At 43.5% G+C, this 21,973-nt stretch overlaps 1 protein-coding gene across 1 annotated transcript in view; it reads right to left on the bottom strand.

The window, feature by feature from the left end:
* Window positions 1-21,973, bottom strand: part of LARGE1 (LARGE xylosyl- and glucuronyltransferase 1) — a 405,097-nt gene that overhangs the window by 51,044 nt on the left and 332,080 nt on the right. The window contains 2 exon segments of the mRNA XM_048499683.1: window positions 6,277-6,432; window positions 17,901-18,026. Of these exon segments, the coding sequence (XP_048355640.1) occupies window positions 6,277-6,432; window positions 17,901-18,026 (282 nt within the window).

Genomic DNA, 21,973 nt, shown 5'->3' on the forward strand with positions numbered 1-21,973 from the left:
CTACCATTGGTCAGTTTTTCTCGCCTTATCGCCCCCCATTTTAACCAGGCGCCCGCTATCGCTTTGGCAAGAATTCTGCCGGCGTATAGAGGCGGAACATTCGCCTTGACGCAAGCATGCGGGCTGACCTCAGAAGGCAATGAGGCCGGACGACATGCGGTCCTCGCGATGGAGCAGCCTCTGCCAACCAGCACTTCACTCTCCTTGTCCGTTTCGTCGGCCTGCTGGCCTCCGAAGCCCGCCCGCTGCCCTCCGACCTCCAGGGTCGGAGGACAGTGAGGAGAGACTTCGAGGCAACTTTCTTGTAGGCCGTAATTCCACGGGCACAAGGTGCTGTGGGAAGTGGAAGGAAAAGCACAAATCTTCAGCGATTGCTGTCACGAAGCATCACGGAAACGCTGTTCTCTCAACCACAATGAGATAGAGGCTGACCTTCAACAATTAGGGCGGCCTGACGCTCTGAGGGAGGGGAAGGGCAGCCGAATTAGAAGTGGCTGCTGCGAATTTCAGCAAGCATGCATACGCTGTCTGGCAATGACGGGCGGCCTGGGGCGGCGTTTTAATTTGCCCAGGCCGCCGTTTTTGGCCCATGCAGAAACGGCCCTTGAAAATTTCTACACATTGGCTGTTGTGGGCTTTTCAGGCTATGTGGCTGTGGTCTGACATTTTTGCTCCTAATGTTTTACTCACATCTATGGCTGGCATCTTCATATGTCACAGCAAGATATGTGTGGCAAGGTATATATTTTGTTTACCTCACAGTGGGGTGAAGCACATTTGCCAGCCATAAATAAAGGAAAAAATGTTAAGAGCAAAACTATCAGATCACGGCCACACAACCTGGAAAATTCTGGCTGAGAAAGCCTTTGTCAATACAATTTCTACACAGCATAACCAATTCAGAGGACCTTGGTGGTTCTCATCAGGGCAGAAAGGTGGGGTATAAATCTTACTACTTCTACTAAAAATACTACACATTCATAGTTTACATTTTACAGGTTCCACTCTTAAACTGAAGGAACATCTTTCCACACTAGCAACTTTTCTGTACCAAGTACACATCCTACTCTTTTATGCCAGCAGTAATAGTAACTGAATCTCTTTTCCCACAGCTGTCCAGACTCATGCACCTCAAAGTTCAGTTGTATGAAGGGAAATAAAAGGTGAATTCCCTAATATACATCTGCCTTCGCTGTGATAAACAACTAAACAGAAGGATAGCTGTAAACAACTACAATAAAAACTGGAGTTTATAATAACAAGGATTATAAGCTGTCACCAATGAACTATTCCAGCATCTCATCTTCAAAGCCAAGTACACCAAGATCACAGGTTCTTCCTTTGAAAATCATGGCCATCTGTGCACTTGACATAACTATGCCCAGATGATCTGCATTTCTAGCCATTTTGGCATATTAACCCCCACTTCTCCATCTCTTTCCCTTGCATACACACAGATAACAAAATCCCCTAAATCATATTGTAACACCTTAAAAGCTTGACGCTCAAGTTTTCAGGGCTAGGAAAGTTAAATGTCAATAAATCTGTTAGCCTTGATGCTGCCAAAGGGGATTCCTTTGGGTCGCTACTGCAACAGACTAGCACAGCTTTGCCAATGGATCTGACAGCTTCAGAGGGAGATGTCATTCTTGAACTTCAGTAGCTGAATTCCTCCTCCTTGTAGCTGTCTCTCTGCATGTATTCAGCACCATGAAGGAGTTAGTCTTTAATGACCTGGCTTTAAATATTTGCATTTTTCTATATAAAAAGCACCTGACTGGGAAACTGATTCAGATCAGCACCGTGTGGCCGCGTTTATGTATGTGAACCTTTCTCCTTGTGCTTTCTTCCCATTATGAATCAGCCCAAGAAATCTATTTGAAATGTTGCAGCAAACATATGGACATTTTATGTATCACCTGTATCTTTGCACGTAGCACTTACTAAAATAGTACCGATTTAAGATCAGGAAAACCTGAAATATAGGTTCCATACCCTTGATCCAGATCTCCTGTTTACAAAGAAGGAATGTTTGGCAGGTTCAAATGTTGAATCCCCCACTTCTTATCTAATTTGCCCTCAGTTACTATGAAACACCAGCCCTGGTCGCATTCAATACCACAAACACCTCCAATATTATAATATCAAATGCAAAATATAGTAAAATAATTAACCTGCAAAGCACAACTTACACACGCGCGCGCACACACACACAGAGATGACAATGTATAACGCATTGGATAAATATGTTACTCTGTATACAGGCAAGAGAGAAAAAAACCCAGAGCATAAGGCAAAAGCTATCAATCTAATTTATGCTCACTGTAATGCCTCTTCTTAACACTAGCATCGTGTAATGAGGCCAAAGCATAACTGAGGGCAGTATAAACCTAGTGAACTCCATTAGATATTTAACAGATATTTGCATTCCAAACAAGCTCTCTTAATTACAAATTAAATTCTAAATGCAATACCTCTAATAACATGAAGTTGCTAGGTTGTAATAGCTTACATATTGAAACAACCCCTTGAGGGCACATTCTGACACAGCCAGATTGCAAGTGACAGGCAAAAGCCATTGATCTTTTAAACAATGAAAGCTACCACTCAGTGAGCTTTCAAACTATCAGAGGTAGGGCTGCTTAAATCCCATCCCACTCTCTTTCTTCTGTGCTGACGGCTGGCCCACTGGGCAAATACAACATCCCAAAACCAGACTGCTCAGCAGTTTGTCTGGAGAAAACTGACAACATCCAAGTCTGCTAATGCCACGTCTCCTAGCCACGTAACTGATTATCTCCTCTGCTCCAACTATGTGCACTGTATTTGGAAATAGGAAGTCTCCCTTCCCCCACCCTTGTTTTTAACAGATGATCATGGGAGTTCCGTGCTTGGAACTCCCATTTTAAAACTTAATTTTCAGCGACATAGTGATGGCCACGAGTTTTGAGGGCTTTAAAAGGGGATTAAGGAGGTCCTGTGATATAGAGTGGTAAGATGCAGCACTGCAGTCAAAGCTCTGCTCACAACCTGAGTTAGATCCCAACTGAAGTCGATTTCAGGTAGCCAGCTCAAGGTTGACTCGGTGTTCCTTCTTCTTGAGGGTGGTAAAATGAGAACCCAGCTTGCTGGGGGTAAAGTGTAGATGACTGGAAAAGGCAGTGGCAAACCACATGGGAAACAGTCTGCCTAGTAACTGTCATGATGTGACTTCATCCCATGGGGCAAGTAATGACCTGATGCTTGCACAGGGGGACTACCTCTACTTTCAAAAGAGGATTAGGTGCTTCGATTGCTATTAGTAATGATGGGTAAGCGTTCAACGTGGTGTAGTGGTTAAAAGCAGGTGCACTCTAATCTGGAGAATCGGGTGATTCCCTGCTCTGCCACTTGAGCTGTGGAGGTTTATCTGGTGAACTAGATTAGCTTGTGCACTCCAACACATGCCATCTGGGTGACTTTGTGCTAGTCACAGCTCTTCAGGGCTTTCTTAACCCCACCCACTTCACAGGGTTTTTGTTGGGGGAGGGAAGGGAAAGGAGATTGTCAGCCCTCTTGAATCTCCTTACAGGAGAGAAAGGGGGATATAAATCAGTATCCTATGAATACTGAACAGTAGTGACTGGGCCAGGCAGGGGGAGGGGGTGCTCTTTGGCTTCTCTAAGCCCTCCCACCCTAGCTGATGGCCCACCCACCCTAGCAGAGGGAGGGAAGGGGAGGGAGGGGTGGCATGCAAGGGAAAGGAAGGGAGGGAGGGGAGGGAGGGGTGGCATGCAAGGGAGGGGAGGGAGGGGGCCCGGCATCTGAACATGGCCTACCCATTCTAGCGGAGGGAGAGAGCGGGGAGGGAGGGGAGGGAGGGATGGCATGCAAGGGAAGTGGAGGGAGAGGAGGGTGTGAGGGGGGCATGCAAGGGAGAGGTGGCATGCAATATATTATTTATATTAATAAAATAAAATAATTTATTTTATTACATTAAAATATTTAATTATTATTAAATAAATAATAATAAGTGTTGGAGTTCCTCTGAGGCATCTGTTTTCCCATTGCGAAAAAAAGGATGATAGACTAGTTCAATCATGGATCTAATCAAAAGGAATGTTTTTCACTTCTTTAAGAGGGTGATGCAAATACACCAAAACATAATATCAGTGATAATAGTTGAGAGTGCTACTAAATGCAGTAGAGTCTAAGCAGCTGGAATTCCCTGCTTAAATAGCTCAGTGTCAAACCAGATGAGACACCTGGATGATTTGTTAACAGACCTCCAAACACTTGTTTGTTTCTAAGAAGTATTCAAAGAGAGCCCCCCACACAATCTAATCTCACTTTTACCATGATATGGAAAAAAAATGTGCCTGATCTATTATTATCCAAGAGGGTGCTACAGATGGCACATGAATCTCAGGGGGAGAAATGTTCTTTTGGCCACAAAGGTGCTTGCCATGGGGAGAATGAAAAGTGAAAGCGGGGCTTGAAGAAATACATCTTTCCAGAAATCTTGCTGCGATGGACATTCACCCTTACCATGCTGCAAACACATTGTGTGTAATTTGCCACTGGCTACATCCTCCCAGGTTACCAGTAGAATTTCTGTTTAGTATGGATTATTTCAGTTTATTCTCTGTTGCTTTTATACATCTGTTCAATATATCTCTTGGCATGGAACTAGGTTCAAGGGGGAGGGTGATTTTCACCAGCTCCCTATGCCTGGAAGACTTGATTCCTCCACAAACCATTCCTAAAGTTCTGCAGTTCACCTGGAGCAGAATTTGCAGGAGCTGGGGGGTGTTTGAGCTGTCACCAGAGGGAGAAATTGGTGAAATTCACTCTTCATCCTTGCACCTGCAAAATCTAGGTGCAATCCATATCATTATTCTCTTGAATCAGATGAAAAAGAAAAAAAAACTTTCCCTATGCTGTGACATTCTTAAATTGTGCTTTGTTTTCTTCTTTTGCTCCACATTTTTGGCTGCCACTGGTGGGGAAACACACAGTGTTACGACTACATCATAAATATATCTTGTGCTGCATGCTATGCTACATGTTGACACACAGATGCTGGGTTTGGCCACATGTTGTTCATTACATGAATGTCTACTTGCAGCCACATTTCCTCTAAGGGCTGTTAAGACCCTCAACAAGCAACCTTTGTAAACCACCATGTAGACGAGGATGCATTGTGGGCTGTCTGAACTCCTTTTGCCAAAAAGAGAATTTCAAAATATCTTCCTACACAGTTGCTGATACTCACAATGTTTCCAGAACTTCTCTTTTGTCTACCATGCAGAGGCACCCTTTAAATGTACCGTGAATGAAATCCACCTTCCAACATTTTAAAATGGATACTGCATACACAAATAACACACCTATGTATAAATAGCACTGCATTTAAATGAAAAGGACCACTTTATCCAACACATTTGAATTGCAAGTTTTGTTCTAGTTGCTCTGAACACTGCTATTGTGTTTTGTACGGACATGGAAGGAGGAAGAACTCTGCATATAGCTATTACTGATGGAAACTACCTGTAATTTCACACAATCTCACACAATAATTGCAGCTTCAAATGCTACCCCATTATATGCCCAGCAATATATATGCAGAAGTACTAAGACACGTTACTTGCAAAAATACGTCTAGCAACTTTCATTTCTTTTTCATTTCAAAATCACAGTCTATTGAAGTTGGAAAACACTTTACGAGTCTGATCCATTTCCTACTCGGCTCATTCCTTCTCTTACATAACACTGACGACTCTTAGTACAGATATAGTTATTTGTAATTTACTTAGTCAAAAAAAATACACACACACACACACACACACACACACACACACACACACACACACACACACACACACACACACACACATTACCTGTTCAAGGGAACTCCCAAAGTCAATAAAACATATTTTTTTAAAAACATAAATTACCTTTCAGTACAGGGGACAAGATCCCTGAATCCAGCTGAATTTTGGGCCGATTGAAATTTCTGAACAGTTTTCAAGGGCTGCCCCACATAACATATATTATAATAGTCTAACTTGGATCTAAACAGAACAAGGATCCCTGTGGTCAAATCACAGATTTCATGGAATGGTCATGGCTGATTAAAGGTGCTACGGGCCACAGAGAAACCCTTAACCTTCAGCTGTAGCCCAGGACTCCGCCCCCCCAAAAAAGACAAACCTGTTCATTTCGAAAGACTGCAAAGATGGAGAAGGATGCATCAAACCATAGTTCTAACTGTAAGCCATGTCCTTCCAAACTTACATTTTCACTGTTGACATCAGCCTCACTGGGGCAGCCGAAGAGTTCCCGCCTCAACAAGTTCCCATCATATTCTAGGAATGTCAGGTAGAGGTTGCGGAAAAATTCAACATGCTTGTTCTTCACTCTCAGCTTTTTGGGTGAGTTCCAATGGATCACCTAGCAGAGAAAACAAAAATGGAACATAAAATCCAGTCACCAAAAGCCAATCACGTGCCTGCCATCTTATCCTTCCTTCCCCCTGCTTTTACAATATTTCCTGTCTTCTTAGTACTGGAAAGCTAAGGCGGATTTAACTGGGAAGGGACCATTTAGGAACCTTCTCCTAAATGACATCTTTTTGTCAAAATGAGCTGGAAAAAATGGTTCAGAGTCAGATGTCCCTATCAAACAATTACACAAGAGAGGGTCTGCCTCCTCTCCCTGCTTTTCGTACCAAGGAGTTCTGTGTAATCTGAGACCCTGCACTAAATTGTGCTCGGCTTGTTGGCATCAACAGCTGTTGCAGGTTTTGATGGGGGGGAGAGTTCCCAGTGCCACTTTTCTCTGACCTCCTCTGCCCTTCTTCCTCATGACCCTCCACTTATCTGTGTGCCCTTTTCCTGTCCATTTGCAAGCTTTCCCACTGCAACTGCTCACAGCTACCTATACAGCTTTAATGGCACTGGCAATAGGAACATCTGGAAGAATGGGTGGTGTTAATTTTGGGTGGGGGGGGCTGATCACACAACAACTGTATCAATGGACTACCCTGCAATGAAGAAAAAAGCTGAGATAGCTTCAGCTGTCTCAGCTTTTTTCTTCATTGCAGGGTAGTCCATTGATAAAGCTGTTGTATGACCACCTTCCCTCCCTCCAAATTAACATGCTCTTCAGCTACATAAATAGGGGTGATAACAAGGTGAGAATTACAGCCCCTGAGAAAGACTGCAAGGAGGAGAGTGACAGACACGTTCATTTAAAGGAAATTGCATTCTAGGCATTGAAAGCGGGTTCTACATTGTAAGAATTCATTCCTGTGAATTCAAAAAAGATCTGCATGTCTGCACCCTGTAGAAAGATAAGAAAGAGGATTTCGATGGGAAGTCTTCCAAACGGTGGCTTCTGGAAGAGATGCACATCCATTAAAGAAATTATGAACAGAGGTGGGAGAACTCCGGGCAGCAAATAATTTCTCTCCCCCAAATTGCCAAGTGCTGAGTGAGCAGGGGCTACAGCGCTGTATCATATTATAATTTCTTCCTGGCACTTTTTAATATTAACAGGAAAATGTCTTCCTCTTTCTCAGGCAGAGATGGAAAACCAGTGCTGGTTGCTGCCTTCTGCTGTTAAAGTGAAGCGTCTAGTTTTAGCTCTGAAATACCAGGTCTCTGTGTTGTGAAAGGAGAGACTCATGCAATAAAAGAACATGGAAAGTACTTGTTGCCAATCTGAGCTACATTCAGATCATTCAATGAGATTCACCCCTGGAGAAATAGTGTCACTTTTTTTTTTTGGTTCACTGAACAAACCCTTAAAGACCAGAGTATGCTAAAGCGTCACTAAAATGAAGCTGCATTTTCCCTGTCCCTCAGTGGAAGCAGAAAAATAAGTTATTGTAAGCTATAAAGCAAAAAAAAAACCAAACACTTAAGTTACTTCTAAGCAACTTCAGAAGGACATAAGGAAATGATTTTGCCAAAATGTATCAGCATGGGAATTATTGATCACCTAAAAATAAAAATCACACTTTTTTCTGGAGATGAGGGAAAAAGAGAGAAAATTGCTACCATTTCAGGTTATAGACGTTTAAACTGAGCATCATTTTCTGTTGAAATGTCTTAAAAACATCCCGGATGATTGCAAAACTTCAATTCTGTATTATACCATTTGCTATTACTAACCTGTTGCTAAACCCAATCTTTAATAATAACAAAAATAATGAACAATTCACCGGTCCTCTGTACTGGGATTCAATCCTGCAAAAGGACTGCAGACAGTCTAACAGTCAGGGACTTTAATAGAGCAATCCAGATGCATGTGTGTGTGCTCCGTGGTGGGTGGAGACAGCACTGCCTCCAATGGAGCTCTGGGTGGCTTAGCAAGCAGCAGGGCAAAAACCCTGGAACGCTCCATAGCAAATAATGACAAAAGCCCTGGAACGCTCCATAGCAAACAGTGACAAATAATGACCTCCCTTTAGGGGGAGGGCAGTAATAAATAATAATAATAATACACATGCATTCTTGTGGTATAAGTCATTGTGCTTAGGGTGTTCCTGGGCCACATGTCTGTGGAAGGTGACTAAGGTCAGCTCCATCCTGGGGAATGCCCCTTGCCCACCCCCAGCTGTGCTGGAATCTATGTTTGGGCTGGCACTTATCTATAAAAAATGGAACCTGGGGCAAGCAGTGACATTGTGCTGCCAACTGCCCCCCCCCCCCCAGCAGCAGTGAAACTGCACCTCCTCCATTTCCCAAGCAGGGACAAAATGAGTGCAATAGGTGTGTGTGTGTGGGGGGGGGGATCACAAGGCAAGACCACTCTGGAGCAAATCAAGTTGCACAGGCTGTGTGCAAAGCTGAGGCAAAAGGAGTTGTTGCATAGTTGCCCAACAATGAAACTTTGGGATGGGTGTGGGTCCACCAGCCTGGTGGGCTGATTATGTGTGTCTCGGCTGCTTTCTTGCTTGCTCTTCCAGCCATAGGAGTTGCAACTGCAGAAGGGCCCCAGCCAAGTGGGAGCTCAACAGCCAACCAGATGGGCTTGCAGGAGGAGGCAGTGGTGGTAGGGGAGTACCTTTAAAAATGGGGGGGGGGCAGCCAAATGACATTAGCAAGTGGTACCTGGGGTATCAGCCCTTTCTGTCCCCCCCTAGATATGCCACTGCAGCTTTCGGGGCGGAAGTCTTGTGTGGCTTGGGTGCTGCAGAGCTCCACTTTCATGCCACTTATGCTGGTGGGGTGAGCAAATGCATTGGTGTAGGCTTACACCATTCCTACAGTCCATTCCACATACACCCCCCCCCCCCCGGTGGATTGGGCTACCCATGTGCTAGGTCTTGGTTGGCCAAAGTGTGTATAAAAGCCAGCTAGGTACAAAGAATGATGCTACCTAAATGACTGTTTGCATGATGCCAGAGTTAACTCTGTTCATCTTATATCCATCCTTGGAACCTCACAGTAGATTGAGGTCTGTTTTGTAAGAAGCTGCAAAAAATGACTGCCTTGGAATCTTTTAATTTTAAGTATGCAAGAGAGTGTATTCCTCTGCAGCTGTCAGAGAACCAATATAGTCTTTCAGATTTGGGTCTAAATTGTATAAAAATTAACAATTGAAATGATTCTGCCTTTCAAATTTGTAGGACTAACTGCATTATTCTTTGGATCCTGGTCTATATATTCTTGTGCATTCCAAGTAACCTTGGACTGTCAGCAGGAAAATGGTATCCTTCCTCAAACTGTGCCCACTGCACAAACGCATAAGTGCCCCATTGCACACATTCTTGAACTGAATCCAAGTTCTGAGAGCTGGGAATGATAACTGCAAAAAATCCCTAAAATATGTTTATTTAAAAATGAATGGGCTGCAGGACTGCAGCTTATAGGAAACCAATATACTTAACTGAATCCTAATTTTGTGGAAGTCAATATTACCACCCACTTGCTTCAGCTTCAAGATGAACAGTACTGGCTACAGAATTTCAATTCAACTTCCTAGAGAGAGCCTAGAAACTCATAATCTCCTTATTATACAAGAAGCCAAATAAATATTTGGAGTATATATCTTTTCAGACCTTGACAGTCTTTTACTCAGGTCTGGGCTGCCATGCAGCATGGTTCTAAAGCACCAGAATCATTCCTGCTATCACTGCATGCACAAAGACTGTTTTTTCACAGCAAAATTGCACCTGGGTGGACCTGGGATCTCACGTACCGGGTCAATTTTGCCCCAGTCTGTGATCCTTCACGTATCCCCGCTTCTGCTCCTAGGCTACTCCAGCTGTTTCTTCATGGGCACAGGGCTTTTTTCATTTGCCCCATTTCCTGCATTCTGATTGGCCCCTGGTTGTGTCACTCAAATGGTGTCAATCTACCCCATTCACTTTCACAGAGGGAAAAACTGTGGATTTAGAAAGGGGGGAGAGAAAATGAAGAGCAATCTGCCTTTCCCAAGCAGGACAGGAGGAAAGAGTGTGAGTGGGGGGCAGCCCTTCCGCAATAGCTGCAGTGAAAGACTCCATTTAGGAGAGGAGAAGGGAGACCTTTTACGCAGATGGCTGGGAAGTCGCGATTCCTTTCACACTCGCCTCGTCTCCTCTCCCTCCCCGCCCATAAATCTCCCCCCTCCTCCAGCAGATGGATTTTTACCACTGCAGCTCAGCAGAGGGTGCCCCCCTCCCTCCTCTTTGGGCTGCACACAAGCCTCTGCTTAATGTGATCAAAGCAAACAACCCCCCCCCCCCCATCTTTGCCATCTTCATTTCCGGCTCACACTTTCAGCGAGGAAAGTGTTGGGTGGGCCAGAATGGTGAGGCAGGAAAAATACAAAAGTTCTGCCCCAGATCTGGTCCTGTGGTTTTTTAACCGCACTGGAGTTGCACAGGGGTATTTAAAAAGTACCACCTTGCCAGCAATTTCTGAAATTCACGGCAATACCGCGGGGTGCCGCCGGGGCAAAAGAGGGACAGACATGCTACAGCTCTGGTAGCCATGAGGAATCCTCGAATGCACAGGTATATTCCCCGTGCTCACACTGGTGCAATTTCACTGTGAAAAACCGGCCTTGTTGTTCTTTCACTCTCTACCCCCACTGGTTTTGTAAAACAGACTAAAAGCATGACTAATTGGTATTTCTGGTTTTCATGTTAACTACTTTAAAGACCAGTTACTACCTAAAGGATCCACATGCTACTTAATTTGAGAAGGTGGCTTTCTAGATCTTGTTTTCAGATTTTTCTCAGAATATGCACTTTTGGTTTGCCAGCTTTTTTTTAAAGAGGTGTGTGTGAGTGGGTATTATTCCCACACAGGATGACTTTGGTGGGTTGAATCCCATGTTCTATTTGCAAGTTAAATCTTGCCCCTGTATCCTATCTTGCAGTTGTCGGAGGTGGTTGATAGGCAGCACAACTCTTACATCTATCACCTTCATTTGTTCTGAACTATAAAAAAATGCAATAACTTTGGCTTTACTTGGGCTATGAATTTGATAGAGTTGCTATAGCAACTAAGGCCTAGTTCCCTCTGAGGTGGCCAATCTGAAGCTGTGTTATTCTACTTCAGGCTGCAGCCACGAATTCATGGGATTGAATGTTCCTCCATAAAAAATCCCTCTACGCTGAAAATGAGATATCTATCATAAAGGTTCTAGCTAAACCTTCCTCAACAACAGTGCTTATGTAGAGGGAATTTCTTTCCATGCAAGTTCCAATCTGCAAGATTTGGTTATTTAAGCATTTATATTCTGCTTTTCTTTCTAACAGGACCCAAAATAGTTTACAATAGCAACAAATACAATACAAATCAAAAACAAATTAACAAAAACAACTATGAGGCTTGAGTGGGTTATAAATCATTCACAGGTACTGTCAGTGATTCATGAGCCAAAAAGTGGCCCTTGTAACTCAGAAGGAAGAGTTATTGTATCTTTCAGGACCTATTTACCCCAAACACATAACAGCTGCCCTCCCTATCTTGCTTTCCCATAGTCTTCCAGAAAAATATATATTAAAGCACCCCTCCAGTAGACTTTGGTAACTATTTTCCCAGAGAGACATGGAATTGCAAGGGGCGAAAGCAGCTCTCACAGTTTATTGGCATTGGGATCCTTTGTTTGTGTTGCAAGGCGGAATTTGACTGGTACATGCAGACTGCCTTGATAACACCTGCTACCGACTGGAAGTCGTTTATCTGTGGCACAATACTCTCACATAAATACCACACAACCATGTGGCTGGCTGTGGCCAACCTCAAAAAACATCCCCACCTGATGGTCATCCAACTGGGAGGGAGAATGATGATCATTTGGGAAAACCCATGTAACTGACCCTGCCATGCAAGTCTATTATTCATATACGAACTGCAGCCAATGGAAATTGTACTTGGGGGAAAGCTGCAGAGACGAGGGATGCTGCGTTTGCCAGACTCCCCATTGCCATCTGGAACTGGAAACTGTTCAAGGACAATCATTAGGCAATCGCTTTCAAAATCCCTGGCTCCAAATATGGCTATAAGCAGAATGACAGTCTCTTTTCTAGTGGCATGGGACCAACTATATTCCTCTTGACAGGCTCTCCAGAACTAGGAAAATGTAATTTTTTTATTAATTTAGGAATTTGAAGCACTTAAAAAAACATAAAGTTTCTTTTGGACACCTATCTATGATCAACCTGGGGCTTTTAAAATAGAAGCTGATGCTATTCTAGTTCTTCAGTAGTCATTACTATTCACAGAGGAGACTCAGCCTTTTTTTGTGGGGGGGGGGAAATTAAAATACAATTGTATGTTCTCATAGTGAAGCAGAGTGCACTGTGCTCATAATTTATATTTATGACAGGCTATGAAACGGAAGCCAAATTAGAATTATAAGCAAGACTGTGCATCAGTGTTTCAAAAAGAAGGAACATTATGGAGCTTTAGAATTATATCTCCAAGAGCCCTATGAAATTGAGATATTCTAAAACTAAGGACATCAGCTGTTTCCTATGGAGCTAGGAGTTCCATAAAGGTACATCTGGCAAGTACAATTGCAAAGGGGGAGATGATGTTATTTGTTAATGGAGTGGGAAAAGGACAGTGTCAAAAATGCAAACGTTTACTCACACACAGCAAACTTTCATATGTATCGCTTCCATTTTAAAGGTTTCTTAGAGCCTCATCCAAAGTGTGAGGAGAAAAAGCTCTAAGGAATTGCACAGCCTCATGCCTGCATGTTTGCCCTCCCCGGGGCACTGACCTGGCGGAGGGGGCAAATGTGCTGGTGGCTGCCCGTATCACAGCCCCAATGTCACAAAACCTGGAAATCCAGGCTGCGGCAGGGCTGGTCTGGCCTCCTGCTCAGATGCCAGCTTGCGGGTTGGGTGGGTTGAGGCACTCGCAATGTTAGTTGGCTCCCTCTTGGGGTTTAGGGCCGTGGTGGTGAACCTTTGGCACTCCAGATGTTATGGACTACAATTCCCATCAGCCCCTGCCAATTGGCCATGCTGGCAGGGGCTGATGGGAATTGTAGTCCATAACATCTGGAGTGCCAAAGGTTCGCCACCACGGGTTTAGGGCCAGGAATGCGGCGTACCAGCTATCGGGCTTATGCCACCCTTTTGGTGGCCTATGTCCTGTATGCCCTATGGGGCTTTCTGGCAGCAGGAGAGTTTCGGGGCTTACATGAGCTCCCAGCACTGCTGGAAAACCCTATTGGAGGCAGTGGCGCAATGCTGCACTGGAGCCATGTCCTGTCACCCCTGGGTTTGGATGGGGCTGCCCGTCTGCAGGACATACGGACTAATCTCAGCTAGTCATCATTAATTTCAACCAGCTTACTTGAAAGCTGACAGGATAGTAATTCCTCTTCTCTTGGAGTGCCCTTACATTTCCTGAGCTTTCTTTGGAATTATTCTTTTAGCTTAAATACTGTGAATTCCATCTCAAAAATTCCATATCTGTTCCTTCCGTTTTCTTTTCTTTTGCTGCAAACTTCTGAATACTTACCAACTCACTAAGCCCTGCAGGAATGAGGATCCATGAGATCAGCACAGTTTCACAGTTAAGAGAATAAACTCAGATCTTCCTGCTGCCATGAACTCACTTAGTGGACTTATGTGAGTCGCTAACTCATAGTGCATTCCTAAACAGCGTTACTTCCTTTTAGTCTATTGACCTCACTGGACTTTGAAGGATCTAACTCTTTTTAGATGGCACTGTGAGTCTCAATTTGCATCTGTAATAGGAAGATAATAAATTGTGTAACTCAAAGGGCTAATTAAAAGAACTACTGAAAGAGTGTATATGAAGTACTCTGAACACTTATTAAAAATACTACATAACTACAGTATTTACTCAAATGCATGACTAGTTTTTTCCCCTGGTATGCCATAAAAGGTGTGTATCATCCTATAAATTACAACTGTGTCAAGCAATAAATTTTTGTATGTATAATATTTTTATTTTCTTAATTCAGTGTCAGATTCCTTTTGAATAAATATGGTACTAAATTATTTTCTGTTCTCAGTTCCTTGATTCTAAATTGGAGTAAGGAAAGCATAATATATTCTCTACTGCAGGGGACCCACAAGGAGTTGCAGGAAGAATTTCATTTCCCCCTCATGAAAGTCCCAATTATTTCTCTCCATTCCCTGCTTCTTTTGCTTATTCCCACCAGTCAGGCAACCTACTTTTCCACCATTCCCAGTCCTAGCAGCCTCTACCTGGGAAAACTATGGCCCTGTTCTGCAGTGCTGGTTATCAATCCAGACCCAGTTGCATGGTTGGGAATCCACAAGGACTTGCAAGGGGAACTCTGGAGATCAATACCACCAGAATCAAACTTGATCATATGTGACTAGCAGCAAAGCCTGGGGTAGGGGAAATGCAATGAGCCCTAGCAAAGGGTGGAAGAGGAAGAATCTCCCCCTGCAATGGGCTTTACTGGGGCAGTAGTAGCCCTCCCCACTCCTGGAGCAACACTTGCCACCTACCTGGTTCTGGGTCTGTGACATGGGGGTGTGAGAGGTTGGACAGGTGTGGCTTGGGGTCGGTGGGAAGGTGAGAATAGGGAGAGGGTGAAGAGGAGTGGCGGGGTTGGGGAGGTCGGCAAGGTGAGACTTGAGGTGGACAAGGATGGAATGGAGTGGTGTGGGGTTTGGGGGGAAAGTTGGAAGTTGTGGCTTGAGATGTGGGGAAAATTGGATGGTGTGGTTTGGGGTGGGTGGAAAGTGGAAGGTGAGTATTGGGATGGGGAGGGTGAAAAGATGAGGCTTGGGGTGAGAGGAGGGTGAAATGGGGATGCTTGGGGAGTGGGGAGGGCTTCTGTGAGCAGCAGATCAACTGATCTGAAGGTCTGCCTGTTGGGGGTGGCGGGAGGTAGGAGGGTTTCTGTGGGTTGCAGATCAGCTGATCCATGGGCTAGGGCTGGCTGTTGGGAAAGGGGGGCAAGGTGGGAGGACTCCTGCAGCTGTGGCACAGAGGGGATAGAATGTCACCCCCATTGGTGGAGGGTTCGTCTTCATGACATTCTATCCCTTGGCCTTTTATTAAGGTTCAGATTGTTAACAGGGCAACATATGAATCAGTCCACTGATGTCTAGGATGGAATACATAAATTACTGGTAATATTTGGTAAAAGAATATGTAAATCTTCAGACAGGTTTTTTTTAGGGCAGGAAAGCATTTTAATTCAACTAATTTTACTTAGGCAGTTGATTGCTGATTATTAGCAATTATAATAATTTGTTTTTTCTCTACTAGTTGCAATCTAATAAATGGTCACCATATATATATATATATATATATATATAAAATCCTCTGTTCTAACAGAGCATTTTGAACCAGTGGCTCAGGGTAGCTTTGCTTGATTTTAAAACAACTTCACAAAACCAGACCCCAAAACCTTCAGAATGTAAATGCATCACTCCTTGTTAAACCAGTGGAATGAGATTAAGCAGTAAATTAGAGGTGACAATGGCACAAATGAATCACAATTATCCATTTACATGAACTGTGTGCATTCACCTTCATAGAACATGCTGGGCACCAAATGTTTGTGCACCCGAGTTATGTGCCAGCTACTGCAGATGGAAATCCTGCATGCGCATGAGGGCACTTTCCAGTTCACTAAAGACAAAGCAGAGCTCTGTTTGCACGCAGGGGCCATATCACAGCCTAACAAGCCACTGCTTCTATCACCGAGGTTATGAGCAGACCAGCAGAGCAATACCTACATAGTTGAAAAGCAGCCAACTATGAAGACTCCCTAAGTTTGAAACATAATGTTTCATGTAATGATGACAAATCCCCAAATCCCCGGGACTTTGAGACCAGATGGAATTAAATTGGTGCTGTTTCAGCTTGATGGGAATACTGTGCTTTCGTCGGATGTGAGGAATACCAAGGCCTGAGTCCAGCTTAGCTGTGAATTTAAAATCTTCCCGTGTTTCCTTCTTCCCACACCATCCTTCTTAATCCTGTAACACCAGCGTATACAATTCATCTTTTTCTCTTCCACCCCCTAGAGGCTTCTGCTACATTATTCTTCACTCCAGTCTCATTCAGTATGAAATACAGAATGTGTCAAATATGCTGCATCATGTGATTTATTTTAAATGTCATTGGGACTGCCCAATTTCCATGGGTTTTTCTTTAAAATCCAGTCTGTGCTAAATGTGTCAGCTACATAGTTTCCCCGCAAAGGGCCACACAGACACACGATGGAAGGTGTCAGTTGTATTGATGGGTTAAAGTTTTTACAAGTTACAAGTTCAGCAGATCAAAGAGAGATTACTCTAGAAGGCAATGATCAATCCAGTTTAAAATTGCAAAGACAACAGACAATGTGATTTAAGCATGAAAAAATTCAGCTTGTGGTGATCTTCCTCAGCAATAGTTTAAAAGCTAGTTTCTGTGACAAATCCATACCTTTCTGGTACAAACGCTGTAGTTGGAATTTATTCTGCTTGATGATTTGCTACATTTTGTGCTCTCTGTTTAGTTATGCCATCAGTTCATAATACAAACAGCAACATGTTTGTCCCTTCCCCACTGTGTACTAAAGGAACTCATGGAGGGAGGCCTATGACTCTCTCTAACAGGGGATACCCTCAGAGTCACTGGATGGAGTTGGTGGTTACCCAGTTTGCAACTGTCAACCTTGAGAAGAAAGGGATGAGTCACTAAATGGAGACTGGGGTGGCTGTGGGGTTCTTTCAACTCCTTGGGGTCCAATCACATGGAACCGGGAAGAGTCTCTTATGTGTCTCCTCTGTAACAAATATAAAGCCAAATGCATAATAATGAAACATAAAGGTAGCCGCTTTTATGTGACCCAGATGTCAAAAGAAAAGCTACTTCTGTAAATCATTTATATTTGGGGAAAAAAATCAGTGGTGCTTCTGCAGAAGTTTTTGTTCTGTTGTGCCGTGAACATGAAGAGGGTAGAGAGGACAATCTGAACATTGCAGCATCTGCTTTCATTATATTTGGCAATATGATGCATTCTCTATATATTCAGTAGTCCTAAATGGACAAGGACAGAAGATTATTTTTTCCTTCCTTTTTGTTTCCCTTATAGCAAAATAATACATGAATAACACATGCCATTTTTTAATATTGCTGAATGCTACATCCCTTAAACTGAATTATAAAAACTTCAATTATGTGGATGTTGTGGGTTTTTTGGGTTGTACGGCTGTGTTCCAGTAGTATTTTCTCCTGACATTTTGCCTGCATCTGTGGCTGGCAACTTCAGAGTATCTGCCAGCCACAGATGCAGGTAAAACGTCAGGACAAAATATTTCTGGAACACGACCATTCAACCCAGAAAACCCACAACACCCTAGTGATTCCGGCCGTGAAAGCCTTTGACAATACATTCAATGATGTGCTCTCTAACCGTAAGCAAGGCGAATACAATTAGTCTGCAACTTTATTCAACTTTACCTTAAGATCAGACACATCTCGGTAGCACTGTTCAGAACGGGTGTGGTCAGACAACTGCACATTCCAGAAACAAGGAAGCTGGTACACTAGAAAGGGATTCTGTTTGATGACTGCATTGAAGATATCCTGGCAGACAACAACAATAAAAAAAGAATTACCCAAAAAAAGGTTTAATGAGAATTGTCACTGTTTAGAAAGACATATCATGGACCATTTTCAGCCCATCAAAATCAGGGACAGAATCGTGAGATGCGGCCAGTGTTCATCTGAACTGTAAACCAGTAATAGAAGTTGACCTTCAATAAAAGTATTGCTTCTCCAGCAGCTAGCTGGTGGGTTTGAACTAAATGCTGTTGATTCAAAGAGCTCACCATTTGGCATTCAAGGAAAACTCTGAATATAAAACAATAAGCATACTTTTTTCCTTTGCCACTATTATGAAAACATGCCTGTCAGTATGGATGTGATTATCTAGGGAATGGATAGGAAACACTCTCTTGTGTTCTTTCTAGTGGTTTGCCTTTGTTCCAAATGAATAATAAAACAAACCTAAACTGCCATTTATTATTCTCATCAAGGTAACAAAAATGGAGAGTGATATCAATGACTGAGCACGTGCAGTTCCTTTCATTCAGATTTCTGGCCCATGGCTGTTTGGTTTAGAAAGGTCAGAGGGATGAAAGAGAATCAGGAAAGATCATGAAGCTGATACTGAAGTTTTCTGATCAGCACAGTCAGGCAGATCTTGAAACTGAACAATAATGTATTGAGAGGTATTTTCTTCCACAAGTTGGATCAGCAGTTTAGCGAATGCTTTCCTGGTTTTAAGCAGCAGTAGCCCCCATCAGGTTCTCTCTTTGCCTGAGCTAATTTTGTTTTCTCTTAGGCTAATATTTTCATTGCTCTATTTTCTGATATTATGCTGTTAGTTTCTGTGTTTTTCCTCCATTGGACAACCTCCATTGTCCAGTGGTTAATTAATTAAGCCTATCTATCTCTCTGACCTAGTGCACACAAATAATGAGCTTCCCTCTCTATGGAGTTCAGTCTCTTTGCCCTCCTGCTGTTCTCTTGGGAGTGCCAAATGCCAGTCTCTACAAGCTATACCTTTCTGCCTGTTTTCTTGTAGGCACAAACACAATGCCTACCTCTGTGTACCTTCTCTAATGCTACCTGTCCTCTTGCGTGGTGCAACCAAAAAAACCAACACCTCACTTGTACTACGGCTTGGCTTCCACAGATTTTAAACAAAACATCTGCATTCTGTGCCCAAGGGATGCCAATTGCTAGCCACTTCTGACTCTGTGACACTGCCTTCAGGCTTTCTTGAGCCTGTGCCCAGCGAGAAATGCTGCCTGGCCTCTGGAGGTCTAAACATCTGCCTCTGCTTGATGTAGCATCTAGGAATCTCCTTGGACTCAGGTATATCTCTCCTCAAATACTTAACCATTTTCAAGGTGATACAGCATACAATTTTGTTTGTGTTTCACAAGATTTTCATTTAATTGCCATCACTCTAAAGTTTGGCAGGGGTAATCATTTGGTTGACAGGTAGCATCCCTGAAAAGATTCATCCAAAGCTAGATGGAAAACAAAGACCCTACAGCTGGAATTGTATTTTGAGTTTAATTGCTTATAAAATGAACAAAGCTTTGAAACAAATACACAATGAAAAGGAAACGCAAATAAATGAAAGTTGACTCTCAGGTTGTAAAACTATGCTACTCAAGCTGTGCTTCCTCTGATCAGAGGGAGTCATACAGCAGCATGTGGGCAGACATGACAGAGGAAACCATTAATATAGGTGTGAAGGAAGTCTAGCGAACATTGGTGTGAATGTCAGCCAGTGCTGAGAAATGGATGGTGGACTAGAATGTCACAGAAATGAGGAGGGCACAGAGTCTGCACCTGATCAGATAAGCTATTTATGGATTCCTAGCACGGGATCACCCTGGAAATACACTATATGGTAATATATTTCCATGGCTATCAGAAGTCAGTCAAATATGTCTGTCACATCTGTCTGTCTCTGCCTATATCACTTCTTCTGTAAATTTCAGGATAAATAGGAGGAAAATGAGTTTCTTGAAACTGCACCTAAAGAAGTGAGCTCTGATTCACAATAGTTCATTCTGGAATAAATGTTATTAGTCTTCAAGGTGCCATTGGCCTTCTGTCTTTTTTTTTTGCTACAATAGATTAACATAGGCCGTTTCCACATGAAGGCGGAAACGGCTAGGTCGGCGCATTGCGCGCTGACTCGACGACGCTGGGACCATTCGCACGGACGGTCCTGGAAACAGCCGGGCAGCCGGCGCCACGGAGCGCCGGCGCCCGGCCAACCCGGCATGTCCCCGGGCCTCCGGCGCATCGCCGAGGCCTGGGGACATGCCCCCCTGGCCCTGCGCGCCTGCTCCAGCGGCGCAGGGCAGGGGGGCATGTCCCCAGGCCTCGGCGACACGCCAGAGGCCCGGGGACAAGGTAAGTGCCGGGTGGGGGAGGCGTCGTGAAGCCGCTGCCGTTCGCTCGGCAGCGGCTTCACGGCGGCGTTTCCCCAACAAGAGCGCTTCCAAGCGCTCTGGGGAAACGCCGGCTTCGCGGCGGCCGGGCGGTGCGAGGGCGGCGCAGCTGCAATGCAGCTGCGCCCCCTGTGCGAATGGCGGCCTGGAGACGGCGTTTTTGCTGTCTCTAGGCCGCCATTAATAGCTTCTGGAAGTACCCTCTAGAATTATTACTCCTGCCTGCAAGTCAGAATGACCTTCACTATCAGATGACCCTTTTCACACTTTATAGTTAAACTGAATCCATGAAGTAACACAAGCTTTGAAACAAGACTACATCATGCATGAGGATACAAAGGTAATATCGTGTCCACAGAAAAGCAACAAAATATGCTCAGTATAGGGTGTGAAGACTATCACTGAATCCATGCAGCTCAAAACTGTGACTGGCCACAACTGCTCAACGCTACACATGCTCAGCAAAGGACATGTGTAAATTCTTCTCAACAATGTTTTATTGCTTTTATTGAGATAATAACAGAGTTAAAAACAATCTAAAATGTGTGATGTAACCCTCAGGGCAAAGGACATGGCCTTTTCAAGGTCATAATTTTCTAATGTGTAACAGCGCATTTATTTTTGTGCTCATTAATGGAAACAGCGTGTTCATATGGAGACTGTATTCTCCTCCCCAGAGATTTGTGTGGGTTTTGGTTAAGTAGTGGACATTACTGATTTACTATCACATCCAATAAAAGAAAGCAGAGATATTTTCCTGCTAGTTACTAGCTTTATGAGAACAAGAAAAAGAACTAACCTCTTATTTTTGTAGTGGTTGAGAAAATCTACATGCATCATGGAAGCCAAATTTATTAATGCTTTAACCAGGATGGTTGATGCATCAAAAAGTGCCAGATAATAAATACAATTTTTATTCTAGTGTGTAATATTGAAGGGACAGAATAGAAAGCAGTTCACTGGGCATTTGGAACTTGTAGTTTTAATGTAATCTGTTCTGCCCATTATTACCTAAAGCCATTCTAAGTTTGTAATCCTGACAGCACACTCACTGTGGAGCAGTTTCAATGGTTTCCAACATACCATTCTAGAGGAAATGGCTTCAAAATTGCGGCCAAACTTGGCAGGAGTTTTAAAATGGACTGTGATAGGTTTTTGAATCAGGACATTAATCGCTCCACATCCCTGTATCCCCTTCTGCAAAATGGGGGTAATGAGTCTTCTCTAACTCCCAGCTGTGCTGTGAGGATAATATCCTTAGTGTCTGCAAGGTGCTCAGACTGGATGGTCAAGGATGGAGGAGAGGGAGCTGATAGCAATATCTGGAAACAGATGAAATCATAATGACTGTTTGTTGAACTGAGAATGACAAAACCAGTAGAGAAGGAAATGGGATTTCCACGTTTCTTAGAAGCCTAGAGCCTTTTGTTTCAAAGATAGTAGACTACCTGCATCTCTAAATAGGGAAAAAATCAGAAAAAGAAAAATGTGTGCAGTAGCAGCAACAATATAGGCTTGTTAAGAATGCACAGATAATTTGAATACATCAACATT

This window comes from Sphaerodactylus townsendi, linkage group LG06, assembly GCF_021028975.2.
Source record: "Sphaerodactylus townsendi isolate TG3544 linkage group LG06, MPM_Stown_v2.3, whole genome shotgun sequence".
In the NCBI taxonomy this organism is placed as follows: domain Eukaryota; kingdom Metazoa; phylum Chordata; class Lepidosauria; order Squamata; family Sphaerodactylidae; genus Sphaerodactylus; species Sphaerodactylus townsendi.